Here is a 15,736-nt window from a genome sequence, read left to right on the forward strand (position 1 = left end):
GGTGCAACCCCCCCCCCCCCTGAGGTTTTTCGGAAATAGTGCAAAAACGGCGGCGTGCGCGCCGCCAAATTTTGGGTACCTTATGGGGCAAACCTTGCGCATCTTTTGATAAAAAAAAAATTTGGCCGGGTCATGTCAGGTCACGGAGTTATGACGTCACAAAGGGAACAGCCTCCGGCCGGATTTTCACAAACTGAGTGCCAACGCCCGAGGTTTCCTGCCGGTGGTACGGAGATCGGTTGATGGATCGTGATGAAACTTCCCATGCATGTTCGGGCAAGTATTGGCTATCATATGGTATAAGAAATTTGACCGGGTCAGGTCAGGTCACGGAGCTATGACGTTACAAGAGGAACAGCGTCCGGTTCTATTTTTGAAAAGCGCCCGAACCACTATTTTGCTAATTCTTGTCACCTCAATGGGAATATGCAGCAATATTAGCTTCTATAGGGAGCAAATGGACCTCCCAAATCCAAAAATACAATCAGATTTCAAAAATTTAAATTTTGATTTTTCGAATTTCTGCCGCCGACTGTGACCTTGCCGACTTCCGGCGCTCCCAACGCGCCATTTTTAGAGCTAGGGAAACGAAATACATACCAAACGATAGAGAATTGATCAAGGAACACGATAGTGAAGGTTTCAAGTCGATATCTCCCACCGTTTTGCCGCAATCGCCGCCGAAAGTTGAAAAAAGTCTATTTTTCCGAAAATTTGACCTTTGACCGGTCAAAAGTAGGTCAAATGTTGACCTAGGACCAAAAAATATACCACCAATCGCGAGATCTCGGCGAAAGCAATCCGTTGGTCTTCTCCGCTAAGCTCTACGACGCTCCGTTTTCAAACGCCAAGGGGGGGGGGTCGCACTAAACCCCCCCCCTGCATGGGCGAAGGTGGCAGATCGCCGTTTACGGGCGAGGGTTAAGACGCAAATTCTTGAGCGGAGGAGCGATCTGCCGAAGAAACTCCAACTGCAAGCTTGATATGGAACAGACTATAAATCCAGACAGACGGCACAGACCACTCACCTGGCTGGGTCACGGAAGGTCGACATCGGTGCACAGTTCGGCAGCTGACCAATGCATGACGCCAGTCGCCCGACGAGTGCACCACGCACAAACTCCGGTACTCCCTCATCGAGAGGAACATGGCAAACGTTCTCCTCCCGGCCGGAGAAGCGCTCAGAGGGAGACGACCGCACTGAGACAGTCAAACGCTCCTCGCAGCTACCGGGTCAGTTCTGACTGTTCTCCGCACATTACACACGGCACTCGACGGCCAGCGGTGGTGCTTCTATAGTGGACGACTTGTGGATGCTGATGAACTAGACTTTGATCTCCTCCCAGCATTCACAAACCCAAATCGTTTGAGCCAGAAAGTCAATGAATGAATTAACTCATTCATTCATGCTCTTTCAACGAACTCATTCAGATGAGTTCGAGTCAGCTGCCGTGATCAATCACTGTTATCAGTTCCGGATGGTTTAGTTCCGGTCGCAACTCCAGTCAGCTCCACTCAGCACCAGAAAGCTCAGCTCCATTCAGTTCAGCTCAGCTCAGCTCCGCCAGCACCGGTCCGCCGTCCACCGCTCCCCGTGTCCCACTGTCTCCACACAGTCTCACTCAGTGAACACCGTCAGTGCCGGCGCTCCGCCCTGCCGGCCGGTGCCGGTCGACAGGTCACCGGAGCACAGCAGGGGTCACCGAGGCACAGCAGGGGTCACGTGAGGTGACCCGACCTGGCATGCCAAGCTGCCCGGGCAGGTGACGTCCAGCGAGCTACGCAGAGAAGACGATCCGACGAGCTGGAGGGGGTGACGCTAAGAAGAGAAGCAACTGCGGAAAGACCTCTCGGCCGTAGGTAAAACCCAGGGAAGAAGCGGGCTTGTCCACACCAGTACGATAAGCCAATCGACACAGGCCAACCAATGCGTGGAGATCACCTCAGGTGCCTCCCGCGGGTAGGAGGCAGACGGAGGCGGCCGTGCGGACCACGCCACGTCGCACGGTAGAGTGTCGCTGGTGCTGAGTTCCGACACGCCGCCGCCGCCGCTGGTGCCGAGAGCGTCACTACCGCAGTTAGTACCAGACGCACGGTACCGTGAGCCACTACCACCGTGAACTGTGGCGCTACGAGACAGCCTAACCTACCGTCGATGGTAGTGAATAAGAATTGAGGAGGGGGCGGAGGGCGGCTGGTCCCACAAACTGACCTGCATAATGGGGTCGTGACCAGCGCGAAAAGCATATCGCCCAATACATAAGTATAAAAATTCATGTGATACAAGTACAACAGAGAACGTAAAATATCGGCATGACAGCCTCATTTCTGCAGCGGACTGCATTCAAAAGTTCATAATGAGCCTTTATAAACAATCTCATTTGGGAGCGAAACATTACTGACATTTTGGCAATTCTTTCACGAGTGGTAACAAACCATTATGTTTTGTGCCATACAATAAAAAACAAACATGTCATTGAAACACGTCAGTTTGCTAAAACATTGTCGACTATAATTTTGGATCTGAAAAAGTACACCAGAATGCATTCAGCGCAATTATTTGCGACATTTTTTTTAAACAAAATATTAACCAGTATAACGCCTTTTGGGGCGACTAACGGAGCGAGCGAGAGGGTGGGCCTTGCACGTGCGAAATTGCGAGGGGGTACCTCCAACTGACTTGTGCACGGCACCCTACTAACTGGTCTCTAGCGATGTGCCAAATTTGGGCTCAATCGGCCCAGCCGTTCTCGAGATCTGGAAGCGGCACCCTGCACGTGCGCACGTGCTAAATGGGTCCCAACTGACTTGTGCACGGCACCCTACTAACCGGTCCCTAACCGGGTACCAACTTTGAGCGCAATCGGTCCAGCCGTTCTCGAGATCTGGAAACGACCCCTGCACGTGCGCACGTGCAGCAGCACCCCAACTCTGGCACATGTATATGCAGTGCCTAGTGGGTGCCTACCTACATGCCAACTTTCAGCGCAATCGGCCAAGTAGTTACCGAGATATTGCAACAATTACAAAAGTGACACCTCTTCGTTTTGCACGTGGCACGTGCATAAGGGGTCAACCACATGCATCGGGAATAGTCCAATACTTGGTAGAAGGAATGAAGCTACCCTACAAAAATTACCGCGTGTAAATCGGTCAAGTGGTTGCTGAGATATAAGCGTCGCAAAAGCGTGACCACGGCCGGCCGGCCGGCCGGCCGGCCGGCCGCTCATACTCAGAAATTTCCGTTAATCTAAGGAAAGACTCCGCTCGCTTCGCTCGCTCCGTAAACATGCAAATCTGATTAAAATTACCTTTTATCTTCCAGTTTTTTTATGATAAAGCATACAGTAAAAGATATGGCGTATTCATAAAATGTAAAACAGCACACACTTCGCATATCTCACGCACCCCTCCTAATTAGCAAACAGACCTCGCCTGAGATACCCGCACCTGTCGGCACGTACAGGAAGTCTCCTAACGATCCCAGACAACTACAGCGTGAACCTGCCGCCCAACAATGACACATTGCGCAACGGACGGACCACGCAGACAAAAACACAACAATTGTTCTGAGGATATCCAGCACTTCCTCCAAGTGGCCCAAACAAATAGACGCCCTCCCGAAATCAGGAAGCAGAACAACTTGGAAGTGAAATGCTGTTCTTGGTTGCATGTCGGTTACCTCATAGCAGATGAAAAAATGCGACAATTTTAGGATTGACAAATGCCCCTTTGATAAGAACACGATGAATCTTTCACCACTTCTTATTTTGTCCCCGTCCGACATTTCGAAAGTAATTCAGGTGCCACTGCCAAAACCAAGTGTCTATTACCACTGTCATAAACCCACGCCTTTCCATTGCATATTGCAGTATCTTCTTCCTACCTTCGTCTTAGTCTACGCCAGTCCATTTACCGTGTGGTAAGCAATTTGTATTGGGCGTTGGACGAATGCTGCCCGGTACACCCACTCCAGTTCCGGCCACCCCAGCCCACAGCTCAGTGGGACGCCACGCCGCGCTGCAGCCCATTTCGCACACACGACACCTCCTTAGCCTCACCCACTGAACCAAATCGGCGCAAACGGCGGTCCACTCTGCTCTGCTTCCCGGCACTGTGCTGACCAAAACGGAGCACGTAAGCTTTACGCTCACGTTGTAGCCAGCAGCGGTCACACGCGGTCAGCTCTGGGTAGATTTTCAGCACACCTTGCTAGTTCCGTTCATAAGCATGACTCACGAATCAGTCACAACCACCTGACGTGGCTAAGGGATTCTTTGGGAGTGTGGACTAATAAAAGCGCCGCTGCTTCTCACGATATAGACCAGATACATTTGATTGGCCTAGCGACTGACTAGGCAATGACAGAATGGGATAAATCGCTGGAGATGGGATCTACGCCAACCAGGAAGATACGACTAACAGATGGATCCAATGTATACGATTAATTGTGAGGAAAATAGACGGATAGATGAAGAAATGAGACAAATATGAAGGAAGAAAGAGACAGATACGGAGACAAGGGGAGGGAGGGAGGGAGGGAGGGAGGGAGAGAGAGAGAGAGGGAGAGGGAGAGGGAGAGGGAGAGAGAGAGGGGGAGGGCCGGAGGACAGTAGGGCGCGACAGACTGCCAGGTGCGTGCCGTGCCCGCGGGCGAGGTCGATTCACTCTCTGGTCACCGGACGTGGCTAACAGTTGTGTTTGTCGCACTATGGAAGACATAGCGACCGTCTATCGGCGACGCGCCGGAGACGACGCGAGACGAACAGTGGCGATGCGGAACGGCGCAGGTACGCCGGGAGACGGCGGGCCAAAATCGGCCGGTTCGACAGTAGGGGACGGCGGACAAACGGAGAAACAAGGATATGACATACGAAATACGGTGAAAGGCGGCAGAGAAAGAGGGAGAATGGAAGACAAGAAATGTAAATTATCAGGGCCCATTGGAATGCGGGGATGATAGGCCCAAAAAACAGCGATGTGGGACAGCGATGAAAACATCGCATCTCCCGTGACCGGACCACAATCAAGGCAATCCCAGCCGAAGCAGGACAAAGGCTGACGTTTGGCTTTGGCGTCGACTGGTCCACGGCACGGCATGGGGTCCGCACCAGACCGCCACCGAATTACCTGTGGAATGCTGCCGCCGCGTCAGGTCACCGCCAGGTCACCGCCGGGTCACCACAGGGGTCACGCCCGAGGTCAGGTAACCCCACCGGAAGTGAACCGCTGCAGCGGTCCGGTCACGTGACCGGTCCGGTGACACGGGGTCGACGGGTCAGCCTGCAGTGGCGGTCACTGCGGTCAACTCTGCAGTGACCGCAGTTGAGTCGCAGAAACACTGCGCTGAGAACCGCCCGGTGGGAGCGGGGCCTGGGAGCTGCTGACATTAGCGCTGGCCGGACCACACGCCACAGTGACCTGTGACCCGTGACCTCAATTGACACCGCCGGCCACCATATGGCCAGCGGAAGTGATAATTTGAAGAGCAGCCTGGCTAATGACTTCAGGAACAGCAAACGAGCAGCTGCGGAAGATGCGAAATTAATTGAAATCCAGTAATGACGGTAATCACTTGACTTATGTGGCTCGAGCTGTGTCGAACAGCGATATTAATGAAGGAGGACGATTGATGAAAACATCGGAGCTGGCCTATTCTCGAAGAAATCTCCCTCCGTCCGCCACGTCCGGTAGCTATATTGCAATCCTACACTGCCGATCACATATTACAATTATTCGGTAAGGCTCGGATATTGTGTTGGTATCCTGCCGCGCCGCCGACGTTAAACGCTCACAGAACCGCCTCCCCCCGTCTCCGTGTGAGTGAATAAGACTAGACACGACGTCAGAAACAACCCATTCGGCATTCGGTAGCCCATGTACGATTTATACCGGGGGTAGTTTCGTCGTTTTTTTTTTTCTTCCGGCAGACACAGCTATCAATAAAACTAAAACATGCCTACTGTAATTACATATACGACAGCCGACAGATAAAAACAGGAAGGCCTGGACTGTTCGACAGAGCTATGACGTCAATCCTCTATCGATTATCAATCACTGACCGCTGCAGCCCACAGTGCAGAAAATACAGCGGGCGAGCAGAGGTGAATATGACCCGATTCATGGGATGCCCCGCGACTAACTATGCCTCGCTATTCACCCGTATCGGGGGCAAATTACCATATGTAACCTCTATAAGGACAATGGTTCACTGGTTCGGTCATGCCTTAGGGCCGGGCTGATGCAACGGTGCAGCGCTGCAGTAAAGGCCTACTTCTGACAAGTTACCCACCGTGAATAAAAGATAACACCTCGAGGGTCTCTATAGACTGGAATGTCTCAAACAAGCTTAGCTTCGCTCACTTGATAATGCATGTCGCGAAAACTGGCCAAAGATTACCTGCAGGACGTGCACTCCGGGCGGTGCGGCAGGTCAACCCGGGCGGGAGGGGACAATGACCTGAGCCGGCGTCCGAACAGCGCGGGCCGCTCGTTTGTTTTGACAAGCGAACGGAGGGAGGCAGGGGAAACGTCAGCAGTACACGAGGTTTACGGATCGTCAGCCAAGAGGCTGATGAAATGCCCCGAGTTCCGGTAAACATAGTTCGCTGACGGAGCATCTCAAACAGCGGGAGACTGCAGCGAACGGTACAAAGCTCAATAATTCTATTGCATGCACACATGATAAAGCAACGTCCCAAATACAAAGTAAAGGAACCATCAGCGAGTAAAAACGTCAATCTACCCATGACATTCAGAATACATCATCTGTACAAAAACAGATTCCCAGTCTCGGCGAATTGATGTTTCAATCAGCACAACTCGTCGCAAAGCCACATCATCCAACGGCTGGCTGCCCAACGCCTCGTCCATGAAATTGGTCATGCATGCTCACGGAGCCACTCTGGCACGCTCGGCTCCACGTCTGCACTTCGAATTTGCATGCACCAGGCCATCATCCCTCCCAGTATAGATAAGAACAATCACCGGGGATGCACGGAATAAAACCGCGTCGTTCCACTGGAGTGGATGATAATCGCAAGCAAGCAAACACGGCGCGTGGCACCGAAAGCACGTTTATTTTATGATGAGTAGGTAAGTGCTAGATGAATAGTGTTACCAATATTCCAAAAATACCACAGAAGGATGTTAGTTACACCTGTGCGGCTTCCCAAAGACAGCCAAACACTTCACCAGAAGGAAGCCACGTGTGGAAGACACGTGTGAAGCCCGATCCAGACCACTTCCCTGAAACGTGAGACGGAAGCCATGCAAAGCGACGACTAACTGTCGTCGATCAATCCGCCTATGAGACACCCTGCGCCACTGGTATCGTTCGATGCAGCGGGATTGTCACGTTTGTGGCAATGCACATTGACAGGAAGATGAGATAGATAATATCATACACGATTGCATGGATAATGGACAGTAAGATGGGGATACAGTAGGGTAATGTAGGGGAGAAGAGTATTTTGATGAGACACACCAGCAGACTGTGGAAAAAGCAATTCTCTCAGCGGTCTCCATCCCTGCTCGAAATCACCAATTCTCTGGCGAACGGCGAGCGAGGTGGGAGGAGAGCCCTGTCACGCCGCTGCTGGCAGAGGCCAGCTTAGGTAGTACCGAGTGGTGTGGTTTGCCGCCAGTGCACATTTCCCTCCACGATGGCCTTCAAGAATATTTGCTGCAGCTAGCCGCTCGTAAAGGGATAAATAAATATTTAGATAAATAAAAAAACGCCGTACGTGATTCCCACCTCGGTGGAGCATGAAATATGCTGATAAGTTTTAACTAGTGACCTTCAACATAGGTTCATAGGGCAATTCCAAGTGCAGAGCGGAATATATTGTTAGGCATACTTACAAGATAAGCGGCAACGGCGGCGCAGCTAAAGCATTGGTCCTCGTTTAAAGGTAGACTGCCACCTTTTTTCCACAAAACGGTTTTCACTAGAGCTGAGCCACCTATGTCCCAGACTGAAGTCGGTTTTCCGAAATTCGAACCCGTTTGCGAGAAATCGGAGACCAAAGTTCAGTTTGATGACATTTTTTTAGTCCAAGAAAACCGACATCTCTACTGTTTATCGATAACTTTGAAACATGAATTTTCTTATCTTTTGGTAAATATATGTCAAAACTTTGATTGTTTCGAGATCAGAGAAGAATTTTGGAGTGTCAAAATAAAAGTTAAACTTATATATTCAGTAGTTCATTTTTTCCAAAAAAGTGTGGGAAATGGGGTTTAACATGGGCCAGACCCATTCCAAATGAGCCATGATTTTTAAATGTTTTACGAACTTAAATGCAAAATAAATTAAACATGGCCAATTTCTTATGAAATCATATATTAGTAAATCATAAAATACCTTACTTTTTCAAATAAAATGTAATAATCTTATGACCTTGAAGTCTAGTGATGTGTAAACATTGTCGCTAGACATTAACCGATTGATAATTGTATGATAATCGACAATTTTTTTTCGCGATTCACGTGATGATACCTTGTCAGGTGAATTCTAAAATTTTGTTTTGTCCAGGGAATAAATCATAGGCCGATCTGAGAAAACTTTTTGAAGGTGGCAGTCTTCCTTTAAGATAGATAACATCTGTCAAGTGCGATGCTCCGGCACAGGTGACACGATTGCACTCCTCACACTTGAGTGTGCGTGTGCGTGTGTGTGCAAGCGTGTGTGTGCAATGTGCAATGTGTGCAAGCAAACTGCGCAGTGCACGGCGCGGCAAAACGTCTGGCCGATCCTACACTTGTGTTGTCTGTGTCCTGACTGATGGTTGTTTTGACACTGAGACTTCGCTGTTTCGGATGGAGACACCAGCCGGCAGAGATGCTACAACGCGACTGCAAAGTGCTACCGTGTGTTCCAGGCTTTTACGAACAAAAGAACACGAAATAAAAAGGGTAAAAAGTCACAGCATGCCATATAGTGAGCTTGAGAAAACTAGCGGAGTGTATAGTAGGTAAACATTACGCAAGTGAGGAAAAAGAGACATCACCATAACTATGAATCATTTTTGGCCCTGTTTATGAAGGAAAATAGCTCAATTTCCCCGTCATCATATTCACCGTTTTCAATCTTACACACTAGCCTTACTGTCAAGTTAAGTTGCAAGTCATGGACGGGATTAGGCAAGAGTCTTGACAAAACCGGATTCTAGCAGTTCGCCCCAATACCGAGCTACCAGTGCGCAGAACAAAGTCCAACGAGTCGTAATGAACTAGGCAGGGTGGTTTTAATCGCTAGATAATACAAATGTTTTGGAAGGATGCTTCCATGAACAATGCGCCGTTTTCTCATGAAAAATATGACGACACGTTTTGAGATGATGACAGTGTTTATTTGGTATTTTAAGAGCATGAGCTACAGCTATATTTTGAACTCGCCTCTAGAAAGAATGTGATAGATCGGTGCAGAAAAGAAAGTCCATCCGGTATTCCACATGCTTCTTACAATCTAGAATGAACTTATTGAACAGTGAACACCCCTATTCCATAGTTTCTATTCAGACGACTCATCAGTTTGCCACAAACGGTGCACCACCCCGATTCTTCAGGGCATATTTTAACAATTTTTAACTGCGTCCCAAAGTTGAGCAGAGGGCACGTGCTATGACTAAGGGCACAGGGCAAGGAACAGACTAGGGCACTGAGGAGGGCAGAAAGTAGGGCAGGGCAAGTCACACGGCATGGCACAGGACATTTTAGAGGGAAGGATACAGGTCAGGGCACCCAGATGGGCATAGGTCAGGGAACCGGACGGCACAGGGCAGGGACGCAGTGGGTCAAATCAGCAGGGGCTACGTCCCAAGGCGAGGGGGCTGCGTCCCAGAATGGGACGCAGTAAGTGCCTTAAAATATGTCCTGCGATTCTTGCAGCGGTCCCGGTTCACCCCAGCCTAAGCAGTTCTCCGTCCCGTCCTGCACTCAGTGACGTTAGCCCAGCAGCTGTGTCTGACGTCTTTACGTCCGCTGTTCATTGTTCAGTCACTCCTCAGGTGTTTGGCTCAGGGGGCAGCTGTGTCCAAAGTACACACTACGCTGCGTCGCCCTCCCCGCGTTCCTCATCAAGTGTCTCTTACTCGCCTAGGATATCATTGCTTGGGCGTTATTTTGTTTATGTGCGTTTCTGAATTAAAAACAAATGATCATGATGGAATAAAATGGAATGAGGTTTCAAAATAAGGCATCCCCGACTATTTGTATTTCTCCTTGTCCACATCTCTCCATTTTTTCCCGCGGTGTAAATATCCTCTCAATCTCCAAATCTTCCCTCAGTAACCCACCTGCCGGCTGTCCCGGTTGGACCGTCTCCGCCATTTTCCCTTCAGTCTCCTCCCTCCTCACGCGGCCTCTCAGACGTCTCAATCTTCAGTCTTCACCCTGACGGGCCCAGCCACTGTGCGGGCGGCAGAGAGGCCAACCACACCAGAAGAAGCCGATGTTGCGCCGATGGCTGGATCGGATTCCCAGCACTCAGTCCAGTATCTTAGTCCTCAATCCTCAGTCCTCACTCTCAGTCCTCAATCATCACACCTCAATCATCAAACCTCAAGCTAAATCTCTGTCTCACACCAGAGACAGAGTGCGTGTGCGTCGCCGCTGGTCCCCGGCGCACCACTGTGACCAACACCCGTCGCGCCGGTGCCCACCCTGTGATTACCTCTGGGACGCGATATAATCGATGCCCGCGGCGGCGCCCGCTCCGGCTGATGCAACTGGCCTGGTCAGAAGTGACCGGGGGTGCGGTGGGGGTGGTTCGTGGTCGCCTGGTCCGGTCCGGTCGGGTCCCGTGGGGTCCGCGGGGAGGAGGGGGGGGGGGGGGGGTCTGTGTACCGCGTGCCAGCGTCGCCAGGTGGGGACGCACCACACCTCACCACACCGCGAGGGCCGCGCCGGGCTCAAAAACACACTCCCCTCACAATCCAATCAGTGCGCGGGGATGGACGCACAAAGGGACAGGCCGGAAGAGGACGGACGCGCTGTTGTCGGGACCACGGCCAGGCTGGGACTGAATACACTGAATATAGCCACTGAATATCGCCAGCCCACCACCCAGAGCTCATGCAGCCCTCATGTGACGAGCTACAGCAGCCTGCAGCGGCCGGCTGGCGAGGCGCCTGAGGGAAGCGTTATGCTAATGAGCAGCAGATCCGATCCGATATTGGCCATATAAAGGGGCCGTGCCGACGGGACCGGTCGCCGTAGCTAGCCCCGGGTATGGCTGCCAGACTTGCAGGGTGGCCGAGCACGGCTGCAGACTGGGGAGAGTGGCTGCAGGCTGCGGTCATAGCCCCTGGCGGGTAGTCATGGAGGCCTTGGAAAAGGTGCATGGTGATCGGGGGTTGTTGAACAGGAGCTGGTTTCTTTGGAAATGGCGAACGTGAACATAATAAAGACGCAAATGACTACTCCAGTATTATCCTAAATAAACTTAGCACAATCAGAAACAAAGGGTGTGTTGTGTTTTGGCACGAACAAGAACAATCCGAACATCAAGATTCAAGAGTTACGTACTCAGTCCATTTTCCACCCAAGCTCCCCACAGCAAATACCAGATATTTCTATAGCCAATTCGGGACTCAGCCCAGACTCGAACGGCCATAGAATCTCCAACATCTGCATACAATTAGGCACGGAGCATCAAATCCGCATCCAGCACTGAAGCTCAGGTTATGGCCCGACCAAGGACAACAGTCAAATGCCTACCGACCAGAGCCATTCAGCCCGGCCATAATGCCAGCATTCAATGCATATTTGTGGGCCACGATTCAGAACTATACGGCCAGCAAAGAGATGAGGAGCAGCTTCCGGTATGCATTGCCTATGTCAGTCAAATCAAGCAACGTGACCATCATGAAACATAATAGAAGCAAAAGCAAGATGAAAAAGGTTTCGCATCACTCCCAATCGGTACTATCAGGGGAAAACCTTTTTACACAAGTGCCATTCACCAGAAACCAATAGCCTGCCTGGTTACTTACTGACCCAGCTCAGTCGTCATCCCGGAGGCGCAGTCTTTATCCCATAGTCAATATCGAAGAAATACTGAGTTCGACCACATTCAATAATCCATCCAGGCCAGCTCGGCACAAAAAAGGTAGCATTTCCAAACCATTCCAATCACTGGTCGACCGATAGACTGTCATCACTAATGCGGAGACTCGCGCGCAGTGAGACGCCCACCAACGAGCACTGCTCTCAGCCGCTCCAAGACGCACGCTCAGCTCTCGATGGAACGTCGGTGGCCTCAGATTGGCCACTCAATCCAACATCGGCTCCTATTGAGCGCCGGACACAGGCTGCCAATCCAACAGACGACTCGATGTGGCACAAGATATTGTGAGGCATCGGGGAGCATTCATTCGTTGAAGCTAGAGATTGATTTAAAAAAGCGAGTGGTGGGCAAATCGCATAAATGTACGAGTGCAAGCACGAGTGTGAATTGCGATCGTTAAACGCGTTGAAGCGAAATGTGCAGTGCCATTCCGAACTATGTCAGAGTATGAATCTGACATCTATGCGAAAACTAATTCAAACACGCCCTCATGTGTAAGGTTCTAACGGACCGCAGCAGAGCTGGGTGACCGTTCTGCCGCCCCGACCTCTTTATGCCAGCAGTCACGAGGCGGTCAACACCCTCCTAACTGAGATGCACCGCACCGATAGCTCTGGTAGGGTCCGCAGGTCATCGGTGCCGCTCAGAGGATAAGGTATGACCGCGGGCCGACACAAAGATCGGGCAGCGGGAGCAGCATGTTCTACTCGTATGTTTCCGCGAACATAACGGAGAGTGTCGCCAGCTGACAGCGAGCTGGAACTGTCATCTGTCAGTCCACGCGCACCTCTAGCCGACAGAGGGACTGACACTGACAGATTAAAACTCAGCCGGTAGTGGGACTGCAGCTGTCAGCCAGCTAACTCGCCCGAGTGACGCGGAGTAGTAATTGAGTGACGATTCATGATTTATAATAATCCAAAGATAAACAACTAACAAAAAAGTGATGCTTTTTACCATGTAGGTTAACTATAAAGGCAATAAGTATACCACCTTACCAGCTTTTGTTGAAGTTTATTTGGCAGGAAATAGCTGTTACAGTTGGAAATTTGACATAATTTATCACGCTTTCTCTTCCGCCCACAAAATCGAATCACACGACCCACCGCACATTCCAAGACTCAACAATCGATCTCCGGCCGACTAAGCCCAATCCCGGCTGACATCGACACGGGGCCGGCGCCGGTGCCGACGCGACGCATCGATTTCTGGCCCGGCGGCGGGGGTCGGCACTGACTTCCGTCTCCGGCGGGTCACACAGAGGTCAAACACGTGCCACCCGCAGGTGGGTGAAGGCTGGTGGAAGGTAGCTAGTCGCCCGTCGTGGCGGAGCACGGAACAGTGAGGTGCATTGTTAGGGAAAGCTACCGTCGCGCTGCAGATCCGCCTTTGGAAGGTGACTTCAAGAGGTGCACAGACGGAGTACAGAGACTGAGAGAACTTCATAGACAGTACCGTGTACAAATCCCACCACACACACGATAATTTTTACTGTAGAGATCAGAGATGGACTTAAGTTGGGCGAAACGGTCCCAACGGCAGTTTGAGGGATCCGTCATAAAGCTGACGTAAGCGCTGAGCTCCAGTTGAGGGCCAGCGGAGAGCCGGAGTGAGCTGGTTATAGTCCCGGGATGATCGTCTGAGTGATTACAGCTGAACCCTGAGCACCACTGTAACCATAGCCGGCAGAGGACGACCCGAGCCATCACAAGCGGGAAAGCGGTAACCGCCTCTTCTGCCCAGTCCCGCACTCCGAGCTGTCCCCCCAGTATCTGAACTGTCTGAGCTGTCCCCCAGTGCAGAGGCTCGGGAAGATGACAGTGTTTTCACCCCTGCACGCCCAGCTTCACTAGAAATCATCGCAGCGGTGCAGGGAGATGACAGGCATAAGCCCCTTTGGGTGGCGCCACCGTCGCCACAGGTCAAATAGCTCGCGAGTTGTTCCGGTAAAAGACTACCCAAATTATTTCCGGGGAGACGTCTAAAACTTCTAAAACATCGAACTGTACTTTTGCTGGTCACTCGTCATTGCAAGATGTGCATCGAGCAACGACAAAAACAGAAACGTCCGGACGACATGCCACTCGGCTTAGCCACCTCTATCGCTCGGAGAACATGTCCGGAATGCAAAACATTTCCCCTTTCCAACAACCTGGCTCAGGGCGAATAGCACCATCCTTCAGACCCTAACCACTCCTACCGTGGCTGGCAGTAGAGAGCGGTCGGCGGGGGATTGAGTTACCGTCCTCAATAAACGGCTGCTCGGTCCTACAATCAATACCGGACCAGCCGAGGACTAGGCCAACATACCGCTAGATCCGGGCGGACACAACACCAACGTTAGAGCGGACACAAAGTCAAGGAAATGATGGACACAGCGGAATAAGGACTGGTATAAAGCCGAGGGTAGGGAGGGCCATGGAGATCTTGATGCGAGCTGTCAACAGCTCACCCCCACTCAGTCCTCCGGCAGCAGACGCCTCAATCAGCTCCTAACCCGAATCATCCGAGCGAGAAGACCCGACCTGTTTATTGTGTGCTGTGATGACCCGGCAGGAACATGCCGGTTGTGGTGGCTGAAAAGTGAATATGTCGACTAAATATGTTAGCTGTGTCGGGTGAATATGTTGACTGTGTCGACTGAACTCCACTGCCGGCGAGTGCAGCGGTGCGCGAAAACCGAGCGCTGTATAAACAGAGTCCAGATGATGGTATGCATCTCAAGCAGACATGAGAGGTCGTGAGCAGTGAAGAGGAAAATCCGGTCCCAGTCAGTTCCGTCGGCCGCTGAACTGAACTGCTCGTACTTACCTCCATAGCTTAACACTTTTTATGGCATATTGATGAACAGACGAACAGACGACGATTACGCCTAATCCAAAACCATGGAAAAGGCAAAACAACTGCAAAGTATGTTGAAATGCAAGGCGAGAACCAAAAGATTTTCTCTTGCTCGGGATCATCTCTGTAAAATATAGGTAGCAGATAACAGCTGAGCCTACAAAACGGAAAAGCGGTACTCACCGAAATATGCGAGCGTGGCTTCCACCTGTTCAGGTGTGAGAGGGGCTGTCTTTTCCTCCTCCCGGAGGACCGGAAACGGGATGAACCAGTCCTCGTTTTCGTAACCTGAAACAGCACAACAAAATCAGTGTCAAGGCATGTCTTCAGTGACGAGCCAAAAGGTCTGCACATATGCGATACGGTTCTATATATACGAGTATAACCACAATAAATCACCATCGTTCATTCATCAGCATCGTACACACCATTTGATAGCCCAAAACTGTACAGAAAGCGTATCGCTATTGAAGGCTGAGCTTATTCGAAATTCGTCAACCCCGTCATCAAATTTCACGGCTCAACTCCAAAATGCAACTCCACAATGAGTTATAATGCCTGGATACTGGAGATAGCCGACAAGCGGTCGACGAAAGTGAAGTCACATCAGCTGCTCGTTTGTGAATCACCGACTCAGTGAACACAGCCGCTCATCACAAGTGTGCTGTGATTCACAGCATCACCACCCTGTCGGCGCGATGTCGTAATACTGAGCGGGGAGAAACACTGACACAGGAAAACCCGGGCAGCAGATCACTCCGCAGCACGAGTCACCGCCCTCTCAGCACGGGTCACGAGAGTCACCGCACGAGAGTCACATCACGA

General features: G+C 51.2%; 1 protein-coding gene across 1 annotated transcript in view; it reads right to left on the reverse strand.

Annotated features, from left to right (window-relative positions):
- The window catches only part of LOC122378884 (trafficking kinesin-binding protein 1-like), a gene marked incomplete at its 3' end in the record, with an annotated part of 48,921 nt that overhangs the window by 20,237 nt on the left and 12,948 nt on the right, over positions 1-15,736 (reverse strand). The window contains exon 3 of the mRNA XM_043360517.1: positions 15,095-15,199. Coding sequence (XP_043216452.1) covers positions 15,095-15,199 — 105 coding nt within the window. The remainder of the gene's footprint in view (positions 1-15,094; positions 15,200-15,736) is intronic.

The sequence above is a fragment of the Amphibalanus amphitrite genome, unplaced genomic scaffold, assembly GCF_019059575.1.
Source record: "Amphibalanus amphitrite isolate SeventyFive unplaced genomic scaffold, NRLGWU_Aamphi_draft 000066F_arrow, whole genome shotgun sequence".
Taxonomy (NCBI): domain Eukaryota; kingdom Metazoa; phylum Arthropoda; class Thecostraca; order Balanomorpha; family Balanidae; genus Amphibalanus; species Amphibalanus amphitrite.